The sequence below is a fragment of the Panulirus ornatus genome, chromosome 67, assembly GCF_036320965.1.
Source record: "Panulirus ornatus isolate Po-2019 chromosome 67, ASM3632096v1, whole genome shotgun sequence".
Lineage (NCBI taxonomy): Eukaryota > Metazoa > Arthropoda > Malacostraca > Decapoda > Palinuridae > Panulirus > Panulirus ornatus.
In genome coordinates, this window is record NC_092290.1 from 1,442,780 (window position 1) to 1,463,933 (window position 21,154).

Sequence of the window (21,154 nt, forward strand, 5' to 3'; positions counted from 1 at the left end):
TATTAATATCTTTTATTTACCCCTGAGTAGTGTTACAGCTCGGCGCCGTCTGGTGTTGGCTTTGAAGATAAGGAAACCTTCAAGGAGAGCAGATTCCAGGAGTTGGCTTGGGAACCTATGATATCACTGGCAGGCCAATGGCATAAAGTGCACATTGTACTTTCCTATTCACGGCCGGGCCTATAAGAGTATGAACTCTTGATATTTTTTACTTCCTCAAAATAACATGAAAGCCAAAGTGAATAATCTTACGGTGATGAGATATGATGGTTTATAGTGACTTTCATTTACATCTGATCCACATATTGCCAATCTTTCAGTAGAAGCCTAATGATTACGCTTCCCAAACCAATACTTCTTCAACATTTACGTATCTTTCTGATGTGCCATGAGATATCATTCCAGACTGATTTACGACTTACCACTTAAACCACTAGAGCTTGACGGTACGAACCTGGAGTATGATGGCTTGGCTTGGTTATGTCCGAGGTCGCGCCATCATACCAAGGTGTGTCGTCGCGTTCCGTGTAACAATACATTAACTGGCCAGACATGGGGCCTTCTCTCTCTCTCTCTCTCTCTCTCTCTCTCTCTCTCTCTCTCTCTCTCTCTCTCTCTCTCTCTCTTTTAAGTTTACCAATAAATGATTATTATTTTCGCCACACTTCCCTAGCCACACAAACAGTTCCACAGCATATACCCACTACCTTCACCAAATGCTGAAACTGATAAATACACATGAACTTAATTTATCTTTAACTTTTTGTCCACAAACACAGCCAACATACATTGTATAGAAAATTGTAGTACGTCAGATTTCATAATCTGAACAAATAACCAAAACCAATTCCTAAAGCACGTGTACTAAAGTAAAAATAATCTAGTGCATCCTGACAAATAGTTATACGCATATTTTACTAAAAGCAAAGGAATGGTAACAGTGATTACAAAATATGGATATATATAATCTTTTTCTTCTTTTTTCACTTCCTTGCAGCGAAGAACAAGGTTTTCGGTGAAGTGCTGTTGACCACGATTCTCAGGCGCCCACCTTTCACGGTGACCTTAGGAGATGGTAAACCTCATAATACCAAATATTCTTAGCGACTAATTTGCTATGGTTAGCTAGATATCTGCATTAATGTATGAATCTAATATTGCCACTGACCCTACACCGTTAGGTTTCCACGGAAGTCACTTCATGATGACCATGCTCACATTAAAACTTCCCTTATAACAGCGTCACCAGCATTAGACTTCACACCCCTCCCTGCAAGGAAATTTTGATCGTCTGTTGTTCATTTCATAAAGGATCAAATATCCATCATCTTTCCTGATATAAGTTTTCATCTGTTGTTTCGAATCCCTTATTCTTTGCCACTGTGTCATGCAATGTTTTCTGAGTTTCCTTTCTCCCATCAAATCTTCCATTTAGGACTTCATATAACTTCATATTTTCACGTCCTTTCCTGCAGCATGGCCCGCGTGGTATCCTTCGCTGTCACATGCTGATCCCTAATTGGAGTCTCTGGACTTGTACAACGTTAGCAGCGGCTCCAACCACTAGAAGAATAAACAAGTGAATTCATAATGAAAACTTTCATGGGAAGAAAAAGTACTACCACTCTTGGCAAAGTTAACCATACTCATTTTCGCCATGCCAAAACAAGTGAGTTTCATGACTCAAGTCACCATCAGTAACACTTTGACTCACCCAATAAGGAATCGGGTAGAAAAACTCATCATCCTGAAGGATCTCCAGCAGATCTAAACCGGCGCCTTGATCGATCTGCAATCATAAATGTGTACCAGTTTACTGTGACTCCAAACAGTTGAGAAAGAGGGAGGGTAATGAATGGGCCTTGCGACACGGGAACACACTGAAATACCTAAAGGCGGTACATGAATGGCTTGGATGTAGAGCGGGATGGGGTAGGGGTAGGATTAAATTGTAGACGGCAAATACAATTTTTGCGAGCCCAGTATTCTGTGCTAGCAGGTGGTGGTGGTGGTGAAGATTTCCTAAAGATGGCAATGATAAGAGCAATAATGATAAAAAACTGCCAAAGTAATTCGAAAACCTTTATCAAAGGTTTATTTCTCTCACTCAAGTTAACATTCTAGGCTACGTTTAAACAGGAACAAACATGGAAGTTAGCCGGGCCTCGGCAGGAATAACAAGGGAATGATACAACCAAATGATATAAACATTTCAAGGTCTTTCTAAAACACACACTCACACATATAAACACTGCTGCACAGCCTGATGGTCACACACACACACACAGCCACATCTATATCCACATTTACACCTATACAGCCACATCTACACCCACTACTCACCAGAGTCTGGACGATACACTGGCCGAGCAGAATGTGGCGAGCTAGGCTGTTGGTGCCGCCGAAGGGCAAGTTGTTGCCATAGGTAGGGGGCTCAACTCGCTGGATCTATGGGAGACCAAGGCCAAGCATGCAAAATTACCTACATTGAATGATCTCAGAATATAGTTTACGGGACGATCACAGAACATAATGAGTTCCCTGAAGAAGATAATACAATCTTCCATACAACTGGTGACGGGAGCGCACCTTGGATCCTGCCACTAACGTAGCTCACCTCGTTATATTCGTCGTCTTCCTGATCATAGTCTTCGTATCGAAAGAGAGCATCCAGGTCGTCATCGTCGTCCTCCTGATCTTTGTCGTCTTCGTCAGAACTCAAGATCTCCAGTCGCTGCACCTCAGACCTCGTACTCTCCTCCTCGAATTCAATCAGACAGGTGGACGCGTTATTGGCTACCATTGCCTGTATGGAGGAAAATACAAATTACCTATATAGTTTTAAAGAAGCAAATGTATACTGTAAATAACGCCAAGAAATATAAATACTTTATCAAAATTACAAAGGCTAAGAACTCTGTGGAGCAAAGCCTTTGTGAAAGATGAATAAAAAACACATCACATGATAAAAAGTTGCCTCTGTAAGTGTGGTTGGCCTAAGGACCATCTCCCTCTTAGCCCAGTTTATAACTCGTTGTAAATGTTGCCACAGTAAGCGTATAGTTTGCTACTGCATCAACGGTCAGAAGAAACGTTCGTGTTACGAGGCATCGGGCATCTCTCCACCAAAGTTTGGTTACTGTAGAACCAAGCGGGCAACGAGCAGACCTGATGACAAAGCGACTCCCATGGTTCCCTGACTCTGGATGCCCATAGAGGAATCCTGCGCAGTTAGCGGCTCACCTGTACTCTACGGTGAAGCCGGTAAGGAACCTACCTGGACTTTAGGGATGGCGAGAATTGCGTCCTGGGCCCCGATGCCCAGCATGGTAGAGCCGCCTCCCCTTAAGAGCTTGGAGAGGACCACGGCCTTCACTGAGCTGCCTGCCTCCCGCGTGAACAGCTTCTCTCGCTGTAGGGAACAGAAAAAGTAATTCCGACGATTTACTGAACAGAGAGAGAGAGAGAGAGGGGGGGGGGGGGTGGCTGGCATCACAACTAACATCAAAGAAGAGGAAAACGAGGCTTTTTCTCTTGTCTTTCATGTGCAAAGTGGTGTATGAGATGATGGTGTCCACTCTAGCGGAACTATCATCCACTGACCACATCACTGCTAATGTCTCATTGACGACTCTGGCATTGTCTCACCTCTGTAAAACTCTATTGCATTCCCGTAAGTAAAGCGCGTAATAATGTTGATGAAAGGTGAATCTATATTTTTGAGCACGAACGTACGACCCATGGCTACCACTGCTTGGTATTTGTCCTAACCTTTAAGGGTCAGGCAGCTGTACCCATGGGTCATAAGGTCGTGTGGAACGGTTTCGGACTCTTGCCATAAGTAGGGACTATCATCGACGGGGCCACATCAAGAAGTCTAAACTATCAGGAAGATGGATGATAGATTTTTCCTTAAAGTTGTGGTACTTGACTTTGACCATAAGGAAGAAACCTGGCAAAGTATGTCGGAGTACGCTGACCCTCCAGCCCCCAAGGAAAGTGTTACGCAGGTGGCACTGGCTCCGAGGCACCTGGGAAGGGGGTATCGTGGTACAAGGTACAAGGCAGATGACAATGACTTGGGATACCAAAGGGTACTTCAAGCAGGTGGCACTGAACTAAAGGCACCCGGGAAAGTATTAGGTCAGTGCCACCGACTATGAGGCATATAGAAAGATCTAAGGTAATTTATCCTGATTTTGTAAGTCCCGGAAAGTAGCAGGTAAGTCACTCACCCTGAGGTAGCGGGACATTTCCCTCATCCTCCTACGGAGGCAGTTGGGCAGGAGGTTGGCGTTGGTGTGGTTGTGGTGGAGATGTGACGGTCCGTGTTGCATCCGGCCTGGACCTGTGGCGGATACACCAGAACACAACAGTTGCAATGTATGAGGCAAAACGGAGACTTGAGGTCTTTTATCGGCATTGTAGGATCCAGATGTTTCTTCCACCAGGAGTGGACGACACAAAGTTATCATGACTAAGCATTACTAACCGCGTGCATGCGTCTTTCTCTCAAGATGTGTGGCGATGCCGAGATCATTTTTCGTTTTAAGTCTGTCTTACCGGGTAGAAAGTGCCAAATTACCAAAATGAAAGACAAATGTGAAAGTTTGTCACGTATAAAGCACAGCTACTACGCACACCAGTACTGGTCAGGATTTCAGGGAACAGATGAAGGTGAAACACACCTCAAATATTAGTTGAAAAGTTTCAAGGAATGGAAAGGTTCTGAGCAAGACGGTGTTATGGAAAATACTGAGGAGAGAGAAGGTAGGAAACCTTTTCTTCTACCAGAACATCACCGGCGCAGATGACACAACCTGACGATACATTACACAGTTTGGTGTCGGTAGTCCGTGTCACAAACTGACAAACTTTCACTGAAAGGCAAAGTTCGATTCCAGCCGACTTCAGCCATTACACTAAGAAATACCCTTAGTAAGGATAAAAAAAAAAAATGGTATAGTTTGCTGATATTATTATCTTGAAGGTTTCCGGTGTTGTACCTCGTTCAGGAGAAACTTAACATATAAGAAGAGGTCACGAATTAGGATTCTGTCCTTAGGAAAGGAAAACGATACTCGAAAAGCAGGACATGATCTGGTTTTGGTATGCAACCACAAAAATCTAATGGGCGTGAAGGGAACGACTAGGGTCCAGTGCCTGTCTGGGAAACGACTAGGAGAAGGTGGAAGGGAACGACTTTGGTTGAGGATGACAATATCGTTGTCACGTTGGTTTTGTCCGGGGACTTAGGACCAGGTGACTCACCTGCTGGCGAGGGACGCCTAGGACCAGGGGACTCACCTACTGATGGGGCAGGCCTAGGACCAGGGGACTCACCTGTCAGGCGATAGTCAGGGTGAGGCACGGAGCACTCAGCGACTTCGGGAGGCAGGTGCTGGCCCACACACTTCCTCACCTTGTGTGGGTGCTGCCGAAGGAAGCACGGATCTTTAAAGGAGCCACAATATCATCCCAGGTATTCGTTGACGTGTGCTCAGACAAAATAATTGTTAAGCAAGAAATCAAGAGTAAATATCTGAATGCATTTAACTTGATATATGACACAGTGACAAGTGCACAGTAAACCCAGGATTCGCTCAGCACAAACCTTGCGGATGTCTCCAGCCTTCGTGAAGCAGTCAAGACACAGTTTCTCCTCCACACTGTCCACGATCAGGCCACACAGGTCCTCTTTGGTCGGGATGCTTCCCCCGACCTGCATCAACTACCACAAGGCCACAGCATTACAGAAAATCAAAGTCAAAACAAAAGGATTTCTTAAAAGCATATTAGACTACTCAGTTAAAGAACCGTTGTAAGATTAACAGAAAAAGTTTACCAGTCATAAACAAAACAAAGTTTTCTAATCAACCTTTAACAGAAGACAATAAATCAGGGATAACATTACTCAGAATATAGGGGGGGTCCTGCCTTCCCTCCAATACACATGATTAACATTGTAAAGATTATGGTCAAAGTTGCTGCGACGTAAAAATCTCAGTTACGTCAGGTTACAGAACTGCACAACACTTGATATTTTGGAAGAACTTTTGTTTTTTATTACCTTTTGAAGAACTTTATATACATAGTTTAGTACGAACAGCACCGATGCCGCCTGGTTGCCCGAGGGAGAGTTTGGGAGAACCTAAAAATAACTTGCGGCACAAGACGCTGCTCCCAGTGTCTGGCGTAACACAGGATACGGCATACAGCGTGCAGTGTGCAAAGTGGCCGCTCTTGACACTAGCTAACATTAACTTGGTGAAGGGGGGGGGGGATCGCTTCAAACCTTCACACTAACTCACACTTACTCTTACTTTATAAGGAAACTCTTCAAAACAATGCAAGTCCACTATCAGGAAGGAAACTTTAATAATTCAACCGGTCATTGTGTATGCATACAAACGTAATGAAATAGTAAATATTAACCAAGATCACACAATGCACCCACCTGTGCCAGGAAAGAAGCTATAACGAGCAGGAGTAGCGTGGCACACTTCATGTTGGCACTTTCTGGAGGATTGTGGCACCGTAAGTCAGGAGTGGTACACCATACGTAATGCAGGATTACCACATCAACAGTGGGCCTTCAAGACCTGTGGTGACACTTCCCCACTAGATAACGCCAACTGTTGGGCAAAACATAACTTTATTGTCATCTGACAATCTGTAATTACTTTGAATTTCTTTTTAGATATCATCAGTCTTGTAATGTGTACTCCTGGGTAACTGAGAACATTTGCCTATACAGGTTTCTGTGCATGGCTGTTAACCCTAGCACTGCAGTCACTGTGAACGACTGTAACCCCAGCACCACGGTCACTGTGCAGCACTGTAACCCACAGAGATTGCGAAAGGCTTCCCAACACTAGGAAAGCGCCTGTCCGAGGAGCCTGTATCAAGCATGACTGACAGCGACCACCACGACTCCTGTCCTAATACGTCACCCTAACCTCACCTGGTCAACAAAGGCCTCGCCAGTCCTAACTCATGTCATTTCATCATTACTTAACAGTTTGCATGTGAGAGCATGTGATAACTTGCCCTTTGCTGCAGACATCGGCAGAGGGCGAGGTAATCACGGGCGCCTAAGACGAGGTGGCAAGACCTCGGTAAGGTGTCTTCTGCTGGGAAAGTGTTAGTTTTGCCTCGTGGCATTAAGCAGGGCAAACGTCACCACTGCTTCACAAATTCTCTTTTGTCTTGTGTGGCTCCTGTGACTAAACGAACCTAAAGTTTCTGTGGTTGTAAGAACTTACTGTGGTAATACACGAGCCTTCTGTTTGCCAGGGAAGCACCAGCACCCGTCCACCTACCTGTAGCAGGTTAGCCACCTGGATGGGTGGTGTAGCGGCAGGCGATAGTGTCGCATCTAAGGAAGGTGAGCCACTGTCCACACCAGCAACTCTCCGCCTCCCTGACACCCCTCCTCCACCCCCACCAAAACCCACGCGCCCCCGTGGCACTCACTAGTCATCGCCGTCATTAAACTCGAGATTTTTCTAACAATATTCTATTAATAATAATGTTGGCTGCGAGACCTTCCTCTCCTTGGTCACCTTTCGCTCCACTTCAAGATGTCCATCTTTTTTCCCCATCACTGCTTCCCTCCATCTTGTTTTCCCACCTTCCATTTACCCTCCTTACCCCTCCTCCTACAAATCTCCCTCTTCCCTCGTCTTCTGTTCACAAGCCTCCACCTCCTCAGACGCTCCCATTGATGACCCCCCGCCCCACCTTCCTGTTGATGCTAGCCCTCGAGCGTTCCCATTCATATCCTTACACCTCCCGTTGACCTCATCCCATCCCTACGAGCACTTCCGTTGCTATACTGTTGCCTCGACGTTGACACCTGTGGTGGCCTGGGTGACTCCCCAGAGCCACAGTGCTGGTCCACTCCACTAGTTTAATCTTTCACGGAGTCGATATGGACACTGATGGAGACTGGCTGGCCTTCAGAATGGTAGTTTCCCAAGGGGGAAAAATCGCTTTTGATCCACCTGAAGACATGTCCCATTTTTCTTAACTCTTGCTTACCATACAATCACACAGAGATTTCATTCAAATATCTTTTATACCAGATAAAGGAAAATCCATGTTGGTCTAGCTTAAAAGCATTCTACCAATTTTGTGACCGGACAAAATACATATTTCTGTTATTCATGGAGAAGTAATTCATTAAGGTTCATCATTTTCAGCCTGATTTATGAAATATCGAGGTATTTCTGACATTAGCCCAACAAGTGTGGGAAGTGAACATATGTGGAGTCAAACTTGAGTGTACACATGCAGAACTAATCATCACATATTTTTTCCCATCACCGGACATATGATGGTATATCTATAAATCTGTGCCTGTAACAGTGTCATCATGTGTAATATATGTCTCTTATCCTTCTTCTATGATCCGACAGTCAGAGGTTTTCCTTCGAAACTCTTACATTTAATGATATGAAACTTCGGTCTTGATTATACATCAATTACAAATTCTTGTAATAGTTTAAGATGTTCTACTGACTTGAGAGTAGTATAACTGACGCATCCCTCGCTTGTTCCTGCCCTCCTCTCCTGATTTAGTTACTTCTGGCCCTCATGTGAGTGTGTGTATGTGTGTGTGTGTGTAATTTAAGATTTACGTAAACCATTTGGTCTGTCACTTCTGACGCGACGTGGAATGCATTCATCAGCCACTTGTACCACCCGGTACTGGCCGCACATCCTGACGCCAATTAATTGAGGACATGATATACCGTCCAAGGTCCACAACTTTGGACAGAACCGTCAATACTGATCGGTATATAGCGTTAGTGAGGTATCCTGCTCTGTCTACAGCGATAGCTGCGTGCACCACATTACTCGGGGGTCCATGGTTTATTAACTCAGATCTGTGATGTCTTAGTATTTTATTCCTGACAAATATCACCTTAGTCTTAGTATTTTATTCCTGACAAATATCACCTTATTCCCTGCAAGATTAGTCATGCACTCAATGCAATGTAAACATATTTGTACACGCATTTCAAACTCATATCCACTTAAAAGACACATACAGGTTCCTACTGCACACAAACATATGAACACACACACATACACAATCACCTCACATGTTCGTAATACACTGTCACTGATTCACTACACATAATAAAGCAGTAATGAAGGACAGTAAAGCCGAGGGTAACGTAGTGGTTTGTGAAATTACTCACCTGCTGGCCACAAGGCGTCATGGAATTGTCTCCCGTTATTATGAAAATATTAATCAGACGAGTTATAAATTGCTGAAAGACAACATATCAGTCGTTAAACCTTTCATTCGTGTTCAATGTTCGTTCCTCTTTGATCATAAAACGATGCTGTTCAACAAAGTTCGCTTCTTAACACCTTCCACATCCACTCGCGGTCTCGAAGGTTAACAACGATCAGGGTGTACGCTAAAAGAGGTTTGGACGTTATTCATCTGTTATTTATACTTGTATACATTTCATATCACAGGTGAGGAGATCATGTTGGTGATCAAAGCTGGTATCGAAAGATCATCTCAGGTTGAATTTATACTTTCAAGAAAAATAATTACTTTTTGATTTCGATACAATAATAAAGTAGCACATTCAAAAGGCATGTTATAAAGCGCTCACATATATAAATGAATGTATTTGAGTAATTACCTAACTATGGAACGGGGAAGTTCACATTGTGCAGACATCTATACTAATAATCAGTCTCTTGCACTTCTATATACTGTATGCAGTCACACTGTGTGTGTGTGTGTGTGTTTACTGACAAGATTGCTGTCCACTTACCCTACCTTTCAGCCACGTGACCCCCCCCCCCCCCCACTCCACAAAATCTCTCCACATACATAAACACACACACACACACACACACACACACATATGCATACGTGTCGACACATCGTTTCACAGCTTCACCTGTGACACTCCCGCCACCTGAGAGGCAATAATAGTCACACTTGAGCGGCTAATTAACGACTTATTATGGGCACCACTCAGGACGACAACACTTGATACTCTAAAGGATCACCGGCCAAACTAAAGTGACATTTCACAATTTGTATGCAATTACCCAACTTTCTGCCTCTCACGAAGATTCCGAGCTTGGAACGGGGGACCAAGGACGCATGAGACAAGTGGCTCACCGAAAGGAGAGAGAGAGAGAGAGAGAGAGAGAGAGAGAGAGAGAGAGAGAGAGAGAGAGAGAGAGAGAGAGAGAGAGAGAATTTCTGGACAGGGCGTCAGCAGATTATACAAGTGGAGAGGCAGTGGTCGGGGAGTGATAGGTGAGGGTACCTACTCCCATATCCAGTTAGCGACAGTATTTGGGTCAACATAAACAAGTCTAGTGGTAATGTGAGGAGTGAGCGTGATCAGGTTAGATAAGTCTGGACATATTCCATGATACCTCACTTGGTGCAGATGGGCATACTTCCCGGGGTAAGGTCTGGTCTACGGCAGGACTGACGAGGGTGGATGTCTACAGCGAAAATTTTGAATGAAGATGAAAACAAAGATTCTACAGAGGAAAATTTACATACCAATTTTGTCATCTAAAAGATTATCAGGGAGATCTACAGGATGAACTATGTGAAGGAATATGTCGTGTAAGGAGACGAGTTCTAGTCGACCTGATTATTCTGGAAGGCTGCACAGTGATGGAACACTACATTTGAACAGATAAACATGTCATCACTGGGCCTCACCCTAGGTGAACGAAATATTGGCGTAACTTGAATGACACTTAATGGTTTTGCACATTACTAGATAATTAGTGGTTGATGACGTGTTCACGTTAGGTCGGGGGCGGCGGCAGAGGGGAGGCGAAATCTGGGAGGCGAGATAAGGGGGTTGGAGGGGGACCAGGTGTGGAGCAGGTGGTGGCACCTGAGGACCCACGGTGCCTCATCCACCTACCTGCTCCAGCCAAACCTTCTGCTCACTCAGCAACACCACAAACGAGACACGCACCAAGCGGAGAGCTTCACGATGCACCAGTCACTGTTTCTGCTGCCGCTCCTGCTGGCGGCGTACACGGTGAGATATAGCGACCCTGGTTTACCAGTTTAGTTTTCAGTCAGTAGTTTCACTTGAACTGATCACTCATGGTGTACAGCTCAGCATAAATAATACATCTTTTACTTCAGCCAGAGCGTTAGCCTGTCGCATACATAAGCAGCCTTTCTCGCTGCAACTTTAATGGCCCTGGGAGAGTACGTGTTCCGTCAGACGTACCCATTTCCCTTGCCTTGATTCCTCCGAGGGGGCCATCTTTCTCAAGTATTACCAGACAGCTTTAGTTGGTATCATTACGTGGCAACTGCCCCTTGTTGGTCACATCTGGCACAACTTAACGATAAACAATAATCATGTGGCAAATTGCTAAGTGATATTCATTTACCAAATACTTGATATCAATTTGTTTGGCTTCTAGATAACACACAATTCAGGAATCTTCACGGTTATAAAGAAATACGCATCGGTTATACAGTCTCAGGCAGTGGTCGCACTAGCTCAAAGAAAGAGAAAATACAGACTGAAGAAAAATATATGTTAATCTCAAATGTGCTCAGCAATCAGATCAATGTAATTTTACAAGTTGGAAATAATATATATATATATATATATATATATATATATATATATATATATATATATATATATATATATATATATATATATATATATATACTCGCTTGATACTTTCCTTCGCTATCCGCATTGCAGTGCTTTTTTTTATTTCAAGTCCATCATTTCCCTGCTCCTACGTATCTCAGTATATAATGTATGCGTGTATGTGGAAATCTTTGGCTTTCCAAGAGTGGAAAAAAGGAAAAAACACTATCGTACTTCAGTCAACCAGCGGATGGAGGAACTGCGGCTACTGTAGAGATGAACATCACATATATCCCGACACATCTAATAGCTATATATACATATAACCCACGGACGGCACAGCTCTAATGAGACGCGTCGAATTATGTAACTTTAATTCAACTGAGATTAGAATTTGATACATTACGTAAATGTATGCCTACTTACAACTTATATTTCATAAACTTACTCTCTTTACAAAAATTAATAATCACCAACACACTTAAGAGTGGACAAAAAGAATGACTAATTGGTCTATCCACTGAACAGGTAGGGGGTGTGAGGTCCAGTGCCGGCCAGGAAAGGTCTGCGAGCCGTGCCCAGGATGTGGTTGAATGGCCTAAGACGGGGATATCCCTGTGCCAGAGGCTGCAGGAGCCGCACTTTCGCCAGAAATGCCTTCAGTGCTTCACCAAAGCCTGGGATACTATGAAAGAGGTAGGCCAGAGGGCCATTTTATGCCACAGGCTACACTACTCCACTTTACATACATGTTAGTAATCACATTTCTTTGGGACAGGGACAGGCAAAACCTATACCAAAATTAGAGGCCAAGCATAACCTACGCCCACTATTGAAGCCAAACACAACCTACATCCGACCTTGAGATCAAGCACAACCTCTAGTCACCCTTAAAGTCAAGCAAAACCCACACCCACCCTTGGAGCTGAACACAAACCACATCCAGTCTTGGGGCCAAGCACAACACAGCCACACCCTTGGTGCCAAAAGAAATGCACATATACATTGTTTTAATTCAACTCTTCTCTAAATTTCATCACCTAACAGAGATTTATGTATTTCATCATCTAAATGACAATGTTTAATAGGGTGTTGTGTACAAACAGTGGTTTGTGTATACATTTTCTGACCATATTGATATGACAGTGTGAAGAGGACACACTGAGGATTGGTGGTGTTGGATTATGGGTCACCTTATCACCTCCAGTGACCATTCCACATGATGACCAGGCCCTTAGGCTGTTTAATACCTTTGAGATTGAGCCTCCTCTCTACCAACAGTTTGGCAGACGCAAGTTTTACTTACCCATCACAACAACAATGCTTCCCGGACAACCTTCCTTTACCCTCAAGGTAACAACAATGCATGCTCTTCTGACCTACTGAACATGTAATTGTTGCCTTACTGTACTGCTAGCCCTCTGACCTCGTACTTACTGTCCTCCAACTTCTTATGTAAAAACAGTTTTACAATCTTTGTCTCATCTTTCCTTTACCACACATATCTCCTCCCCCTCCCTCTTCTAAATGACAACACAGTCAGGTTTTGCACATTCAATAAGTACTAGTTTTTCTGGTTGGGTCAATATCGGTATGGTGCGTCTGGTGCTGCTCATCTGTGACAACGACAGGTCAAGGAATGTGCGAGGACGTGGCTGCCCAGAGTCGTAGCCAAGTGTGCTATCTATGCCAACACCAACTCCTTTAACTACTGCATCACCCGACAAACAAGTAACTTGGAGCACATCACCAAGGTGAGTGAACCCCTATCATTGCTCGACTCCTTCAAGTTTCGTGTGCTAAGACATGATGAGTTTATACAAACACTTTATGGAACAGAATATCTATTCTATCATACTTTCCACCTCTCTTAGTAAGTCGAAGATTCTAGTAACTTTGATGATACTATAATTTTTTGGTGATGATTCTATTTACCATCTTCCTCCATAATCATTCCTCCTCTCTCCAGACTAACCATACAACCATTCGTTACTTCTCTGTGCCAGGAAACTCTCCAAATGTAAAAACTATCATTTGAGTGAAATAAGAAACATTTGGTGTATGTTTAACATAAAGGCTTTTACTTATTCCATGCATTTCTTTTTAGAATTCAATTATTGCATTTATACCAGTATACTATTGTATCTCAGTTTCCTGTCCACCTGAGTCTGGCTCTAGTAAGCAGTGAGTGATACTGTAGGTGCTGCCATTCTTGGGTCAAGGTGGTAATCAAGGCCATCTGTTTTACTGACCAACCCATAATGGTGGATGAACAGCTGGGTTGTGTGTGGATCAACCAGGATTTGAACCTACGCACTCGGCCCTGGGCACCCTGTGAATGTTAGGGTCAGGGACGCTAACCAGTGCACCACAGAGTTCATCTGTGTGCTTGACCCACGGCAATCATACCCAATCTATCACCCTCATACATGACTTGTCACTCATGTACTTAACCTACTACTTGTATAACTTGTAAACAAAGTATTTACCTTTTCACTCGGTACCTTAACCTGTCAAACATGTACCCCATTTGGCACTCAAGTGCTCATCAGATTTGTACATAACTTGTGTATCTTTCCCTCTTCCTACTGTAACCCACCAGAGGGCTGAGCTCCTGTACAAGAAAGGTGGTGCTGTGCTGAAAAAAGTAAAAGACTCAAAGGTTATTAAGGATGGGCCTAGCGCTGTCTTCTCCATCATGGCCCAAGAGCTTTTCATCAATACTAACCCACTCAAGGTAAGTCCTGCTCTGATTTCCTACATCTAATTTGGTAGCATCATCAGCAGCTGATATGGTGGCATCACGTATATTTAGCAAGGTGTACTAACTTCTGTCTGGGATGTCAAATGGTCAGTACGGTGGCAACATGCATTGGTAGTAAAGTTATATCACTTACATTCAGCTTGGTAACATCACTTGTGAGGTCTTGTAGCAGGAATGATCGCACTTATAATGAGCAATGATGTCACATGTGGTAGTAAGGTGATCATCACCTTTGGCTAAAATAGTAAAGTCACTTGTGGATGGCCTAGTAACATCAGTAGCTTTTATGGCATTCCTTGCGGCTGTTGCCATGACATCACTTATTCTAATTTGGATATGTTATCCATGTCTGAAAAAGATACATCATTGCAATTAATGTTATGTTGCTTGTAGCTGAAATAGTAATATGAATTGTGTATCTTGCAAGTTTGAGAGGAAATATTTAATAATATAGAAAATATATAGAAGGAAATGCTTGAATGTAATACAAATATAGTGGCAGTAACAAAATGCTGGGCTGGATACATTTCTACAGAATACATTGAAAGCCCCAGACAATGACTGCTTCGAGAGGTTCCAGGTCGACTCAGCCAATGAGCACTGGCACCTCCAAAACTTCAAAATACCTAAACCCAAGGCCAATAACAGAACCAAGATCCAGGCCCTTTTAAAAACAAGGACTACTTTCAATCAACTGGGAGGTTAGTAGTTAGATAACTTTCATAAATTTACCATTTAGTCTAATATCTTCTAGTGAATGATGCATAACTCGGGTCTTCCTAGAGGCATGTACACCGGAAGGGTACACTCTTCTAGTATAAGTGCAACATACATCCATTTATCATACTAATCCCCCCAAAAAAATGGAAAGCATATTTCTACTGATCTGGTGCTGTACATTTCTGCTTATTACACTCTGTACATACTTTTTTTCAAAAGTCAAAAGTGATTTTGAGCCTCTTGTTTGGATATGCATGCCTATCTTGATGTTCTATTTAAAAAAATTCACATATAATACACAAATGTTCTTGAGGATGTGTTTATGTATTACATAAGACACTTTTAAGCAAGAAACTGCTTTAATTGTCACTGTCTGCATGTCACAAATAAAGACGTCTCTAGTACATATCAGGAGTGCCACTTCTATATCTCTTATGCCTGTTGCCACCTAGAACTCCTCAAACGGATGGCCACAGCAATACAGTCTCCATAATTAGTGAACTCCGTTGCAACAACCAATTCTCTTTTACAATTAACTCAATCACTTGGTGCGAGTTTTAGAGAGGGAGGTCCAGCACCAAAAATTCCTGCACTAAGGCCTGACAAACATGACATTTAGCAATAAAGCTGAAGATAATGCATCTGGAATGGTATTCCATCTGATAACACTGCAATGTAAACTGTCTTTTAGTGAATGTCCTTATGTGCCAAATAAATATGCACTTGTTACTCTCAACTTGTCAGGTTGTGCAGTGTTCCTTTGCAGACTAAAAGCTGCTGCACAGTCTTGTGAATATTTGGACAACATGTAGCCAAAAGGGTTAAAATGAGTACATTTACAAACAAGAGCAAGTTTCTTAAAGATACCTTTCTTAGCAATATGCTTTGTGGTACTACACCAAACAGCTAAATGCTCTTTTTAAATTAATCCTTCATGTACTGAAGGGGTTTTGCATAATGCTCAGGCCTCTTACATAACAATGAGTTGAACAGCTTACACAGTATGATGATGAGCTATGGTTTCTAAAACAGGACTGGTAATTTAGTTAACACAAAAGTAACCTATCTAATTCTGTAGTATGCTTTCTTATCAAAAGTAAATGGTGTCTAACCCAACATCAGGGTATGTTGCACACCAGAAGGGCTATTTCACAAAGGTAGGATATCCCGTATATTAGAGAGCTTTCTAGTGCAACAATACATATCCAGGAGGTGAGGTATTTTCTGTTAAGACAAGCAGATTGATATTATAGCCAAATGCCTAAAACCAGTTTGATGGCTCATGATTTATATATGAACCAATCTACTTGTATCCTTCCTTAAACAGCAGGTAGATGACAAGCTCCTATCTTATACAAATGCCACATATCTTGTATAGCAGTAAGTGTCTAATACAAATTAAAAAAATTGTTTAACCTTTCCATACTTGTGCAGCAAGGAACCTCGTATATGAGTATGGGATGATGGGCCACAAGATGCCGTTCCATGGCATAGGGCCTCTTGCTGTAGACATTCTGAAGGGCATTTGTCTTATGCATTATTTGGTGAGTACACACGAGAGAGAGAGAGAGAGAGAGAGAGAGAGAGAGAGAGAGAGAGAGAGAGAGAGAGAGAGAGAGAGAGAGAGAGAGAGAGAATATTCGTTCAATTTTAAGATTTTCCCTTTGCAAAACTTCATTCATGCACCCAGTTTTCTTTAAAAAAAAAAAAAAAGTTGAACCTGTCTAAATGTAAGAAATTTTATTTTGAAAATGACATGCCCATCCAGCTTTCACTCACACTAATACAAGCAAAGCAATTAAAACCTAAAAGAACTTTCTTGCAACAGGCTTTAACAATATATCAAATGTTGGCATAAAACACTTAGGCCCAGTTGCAATACAAGCACTGACAGAAAACTTCAATTAATCCTGGCTACAAACATAATCCCTAACTTCTGGAAAGTTGCTAACATAATGCCACTACTAAAGCCCTTCAAACCATCCCACTTCTCTCCTTTTACTGTCTTATATCAATTTGGTCTTCAGTATCCAAACTGTGAGAAACTGATCTACAACACAGTGAAGCAAAATATCCCACTCACTTACACAACATGACCTCACACCCAACCAATTCACAATGCACACTGACCTTAAAACACATCCTAGATGGATTCAACCAAACAAAATCCCATCCTCCACAATACTAGTGGCAACAGACAAAAACAAAGCATCTGCCATTCGCTTGACATATCTTATACATGATAATTAAACACTACCCTCCACAATGAAAAAAGTGGTTGACCAATATCCTGTGTGCTGCCATGCCAAAATCACTCACAATGGCTTTACCTCTAAAACCCTTAAACCCTACAAAGGAGTTCCCCAAGGAATGGTTCTTTCTCCATCCCTTTTCAATCTCCTCCTATATGACCTCCCATTACCTCTGGCAATACATAACATGAAGGTTCTCTCATATGCAGACAACCTCACAATTAAATCAAAACATTCTGATACAACTGTTGCAACATCAAACATCAAACTACATTACAGAAAATGGAACAAAGGCTCACCCAGAACAGAATGTCTACATCTACACAGAAGTCTTCCCTTCTCTTTTAACCCCAGACAGACATGAATCCAACTTACACCTCCAATCACCTTCAGTGAACAATCACTCCAACTGTCCAAGCACACTCAAACTATTCAACCTATCCCCCTTAGTTTTACTCAGCCAAAATATGAAGGTTATGCTCATCAAACATAGAACCTATACCTCTCTTCTCACACTGATTACATCCATGCATATTCAGACAACCCAATCTGAGTCTTTGGAGGATACTTCATTTGCCTCTTTCTTCTGTTCGTTTCTGGATACTGATAATATACTAATACAGTGTTCACTTCTTACAGGAGGGTACTAAGAAACTGCAGACATTTGTTGATATGTCACTCTCTTCCCTACATCCTATACCAGCCTGGGTAAGTTATGTCCTTTGTAACCCTTCTTTCACCTATTCTGCTGTTTTTTAATCAAACTCTCTTCCACTCATCTGTAGCCTCCCCTATTCCTTTTTTTCCCTTCCAAACCCATATCCTTAGACCTCATCTAAATCTTACTCCTTTTATAATCTAAATTACTGAACTAGGTAAATTAGTTCCAGTCTTGGCAGCAAAGTTTCTTAAATACAGTTTATTTTCTTTTGGACATGAATATGATTTCATGTCTTAAGATCTACTTAATAAGAGCAAGACTTTCTTTTCCATATTCCATTGGGATGATTCTACTTTTAATCCTCTTATAGGTGGACAAGGTCTATGGCCCAAGTGGTATACCTCCTCGAGCCCTAAGGAAGCGTGCCTCTGAGCACTGATACCTTCTCACCTATTTTGTCTGACTAAAAACCCAAACCTTTCCTTCCCCTGAAAAGAATAACTTAGTGCAGCCAATCCCTAAGAAAGAATATTACTTTGGCCACTCTTGTGAGCTGTGTACATGTTACATGTGTCCTATCTCCAAGTCATGGATCTGAGGAACATTTGGCTACTGCTTTCCCAGGTTTGTGTGTGAAGACTAGCCACTCAATGATCGACCATTATGGTATCGCATTCTTTCCTAGAACAGCTAAGATGTGAAATTCTCTTCCCCCTTTCATCTCTCCCTCCTGCTGTATAACATTTCTGCCTTAAGTCAGGTCAACAAACACCCATGGAGCCCTGATTAATTTCTGCATTGTTTCCCCTTAATTTTTCCTTTAACCTGGGTCAGTATTTGATTGAGATATGCTTTGCCATGGGGGAAAAAGTGAACAAAAACAGAAGTTAAAGATATTAGAAAGATTCATTTTCTATTGCTGCATTTCTCCTTTCTAATGAGTATATCTAAGTTTGGTCTTTAGTATGCTTGCTGGTAACAAACACTTTGGTTCAGATGTTCCAGGAAAGCCTCAACAAGATCTCATCCACTGTGCTACCCAACACAGCACCATCAGCTTAATCTTCCTACAGGACGAACTTGGATATGCTCACAACCTTCACTAGAGCAGAACATTGGTGCACCATGATATACACTGGTATTAGTATATATCATACAGTAATGAAGTGATGAGATATATTTGCACCCACCTACTAATCTCTATAAGAACCATTGTACTACCTAAAAGAGCACCATCAGCTTAATTTTCCTGCAGGTTGAACTTGGATAAGTTCATAACCTTCCTTGGCACAGAACAATGGTGCATCATGACATACACTAGTATAAATAAGTAATGGAGTGACAAGATATACTTGCACTCACCCGTTAATATCTGTAAAAAAGTGCTTTAATCTATTCTTAGCCTATCTTTTTTTAATCAAATCATACAGCATTAACTGATATGTGCATTCAATAACACATTCAAAATGCCACCAGAAAGTTACTTTTCTTCTTTTGTAAATGTAATTCATGCAGTAGCATAAAAGAACAGTTAAAGCCATTTAAACTGCTTCATAAAGAATATTTCTGATTCCCATGTGTAAGTATCACTACTATCAGGACCCTGAGGTGCTTGGGTCACTGAATATTTTCTGGAAGTCACCTGACCATGTAATGTTGAAGCAAGCAGGAAATACTTCCTACTACTAAGTAACACGCAAAGAGGAGGATTAGCAACAATGCAGATGATGAAAAATATTTTCCACTATTCTCTGACAATATATGGTTAAAAGCATTTCCCATGGAGATTCATTGTCATCCTATTCATACTGTAATCACAACTAATCAAATACCACAGAATAAAGAACCTGTGTATCATATGTATTTGCTGTTTCTCTTAACCCTAATTCCTTAACACACATTTTTCATCAATATAATACAAATTTCTCTCTTGACACATAGGAAAAACAGTGAATTGGGAAACATCACCTATAAATAGTAAAAGCATGGAATCAACATCAATAAGCCTATACACATGGGCCACAAAAAATTAAAAAGGGCAGCTTCCATAAATCAATTTCAACAGCTCAAAAGCACAGTCAAAATCATTATTCTTTTTTACATAATTGTTTTTCCTGCATTAACGGGGTTATTTCAGGTACATAGTACCAACGGCCACATTTCCATATATCGACTCTCTAATCATCACATACATATAATAAAACAAAAACCAGTTCCTACTATCTACAGCCAAGCCCTTGTGACAGATACTCTTCTGACTTTTGAACACATGCTGTCCCAACTGCTGAAACCCTTTAATGTGAAGAAATGTATCTATCTGATAACCCATCTTTAGCAAATGTATTTATATCTATCAGATAACCCATCTTCTTTAGCAAATGTATTTATATGGGCTTAACAAGGATACAGTGTGTGTGTGACAGGAGAAAAGTGGAAGTTACTGAGAAAAAAATTAAGGTTATCAAGTGTCGCTGGGGAGTGTGAGTTTGAATGGAGGAATCAAGGAGAAAGTGTTCGCTGTCTGAGGGCAAATTTGGGTGTGTTTGATGGTACAGTAGTACCAATGGAGTTGCACGGATGAGAGGCATTGGCCCCAGATTAAAAAATGCAGATGACAATGGATGTGTTAAAAATGAAATGTCTGAGAATAATATAAGGTGTGAAGAAGGCTGACCGAATACATGATAAGGTAAGGAGAGGTGCAGATATAAGATAAGTATGTACGTGAGTTGAAGTGGGTGTACTGAAATGGATTGGACATACATACAAAATGAATGAAACTGATGGAACAAGGTGGTGGAAACCACAAAGGGAAAGAAACACTGAATGAAAGATGCTTTGAGTGCTGTTCAAGGCTCATCGTTGAGGGTATTAAGTGTACATGGGACAGATTAACCTGGAGTGATGTCTAAGGGCTGAACCAAGGCACATGAACTAGTCAGGGGAAACCATGCATATGACAGCCAAAGAGTAAATGAGGTCATTCTTCATCTGCTCCTGGCATTACCTTGCTGTGCAAGAAACAACAATACATAAAGAAGTTAATGTTATTATACTGGTCATCTATAATGAAAACTAACAATTACCCTTGTGCATAAAAATGGCTGCATAGCTGCTCCAGGTGCCA

At 41.9% G+C, this 21,154-nt stretch overlaps 3 protein-coding genes across 5 annotated transcripts in view; 1 reads left to right on the top strand and 2 right to left on the bottom strand.

Moving 5' to 3' along the window:
- On the bottom strand, nucleotides 1-14,668 carry LOC139747029 (uncharacterized). 3 transcript variants are annotated; one of them, XM_071658768.1, is made up of 10 exons: nucleotides 14,528-14,668; nucleotides 6,458-6,635; nucleotides 5,615-5,731; nucleotides 5,344-5,434; nucleotides 4,236-4,348; nucleotides 3,278-3,412; nucleotides 2,618-2,806; nucleotides 2,344-2,448; nucleotides 1,715-1,789; nucleotides 1-1,563 (listed from the first exon to the last, which is right to left on the bottom strand). In XM_071658768.1, the coding sequence occupies exons 2-10, from the start codon at nucleotides 6,506-6,508 to the stop codon at nucleotides 1,516-1,518; spliced, it is 924 nt and encodes a 307-aa protein (XP_071514869.1). In that variant the 5' UTR covers nucleotides 6,509-6,635; nucleotides 14,528-14,668; the 3' UTR covers nucleotides 1-1,515. The 3 variants fall into 3 exon arrangements, with proteins under 3 accessions (XP_071514869.1, XP_071514870.1, XP_071514868.1); XM_071658769.1 differs by lacking the exon at nucleotides 14,528-14,668 and adding an exon at nucleotides 9,669-9,690; XM_071658767.1 differs by lacking the exon at nucleotides 14,528-14,668 and adding an exon at nucleotides 7,323-7,471.
- LOC139747032 (uncharacterized) lies at nucleotides 10,892-19,890 on the top strand. The gene is made up of 8 exons (XM_071658774.1): nucleotides 10,892-11,051; nucleotides 12,159-12,326; nucleotides 13,262-13,384; nucleotides 14,233-14,367; nucleotides 14,930-15,095; nucleotides 16,549-16,658; nucleotides 18,006-18,074; nucleotides 19,024-19,890. The coding sequence occupies exons 1-8, from the start codon at nucleotides 11,004-11,006 to the stop codon at nucleotides 19,087-19,089; spliced, it is 885 nt and encodes a 294-aa protein (XP_071514875.1). The 5' UTR covers nucleotides 10,892-11,003; the 3' UTR covers nucleotides 19,090-19,890.
- The window catches only part of Mt2 (methyltransferase 2), a 27,452-nt gene continuing 20,903 nt past the window's right edge, over nucleotides 14,606-21,154 (bottom strand). Inside the window, exon 6 of the mRNA XM_071658773.1 lies at nucleotides 14,606-14,743. Coding sequence (XP_071514874.1) covers nucleotides 14,720-14,743 — 24 coding nt within the window. The 3' untranslated portion in view covers nucleotides 14,606-14,719. The remainder of the gene's footprint in view (nucleotides 14,744-21,154) is intronic.

Bases quoted from the DNA above. Each gene is read 5' to 3' on its own strand.
- LOC139747032 (XM_071658774.1), top strand. From the start codon at position 11,004: ATGCACCAGTCACTGTTTCTGCTGCCGCTCCTGCTGGCGGCGTACACG. The intron at 13,385-14,232 runs GTGAGTGAACCC...GTAACCCACCAG, and splicing joins ACTTGGAGCACATCACCAAG to AGGGCTGAGCTCCTGTACAA. The intron at 15,096-16,548 runs GTTAGTAGTTAG...ATACTTGTGCAG, and splicing joins TACTTTCAATCAACTGGGAG to CAAGGAACCTCGTATATGAG.
- LOC139747029 (XM_071658768.1), bottom strand. From the start codon at position 6,508: ATGAAGTGTGCCACGCTACTCCTGCTCGTTATAGCTTCTTTCCTGGCA. The intron at 5,732-6,457 runs GTGGGTGCATTG...GCCTTGTGGTAG, and splicing joins TAGCTTCTTTCCTGGCACAG to TTGATGCAGGTCGGGGGAAG. The intron at 1,790-2,343 runs GTGAGTAGTGGG...TTATGATTGCAG, and splicing joins AGTGTATCGTCCAGACTCTG to ATCGATCAAGGCGCCGGTTT.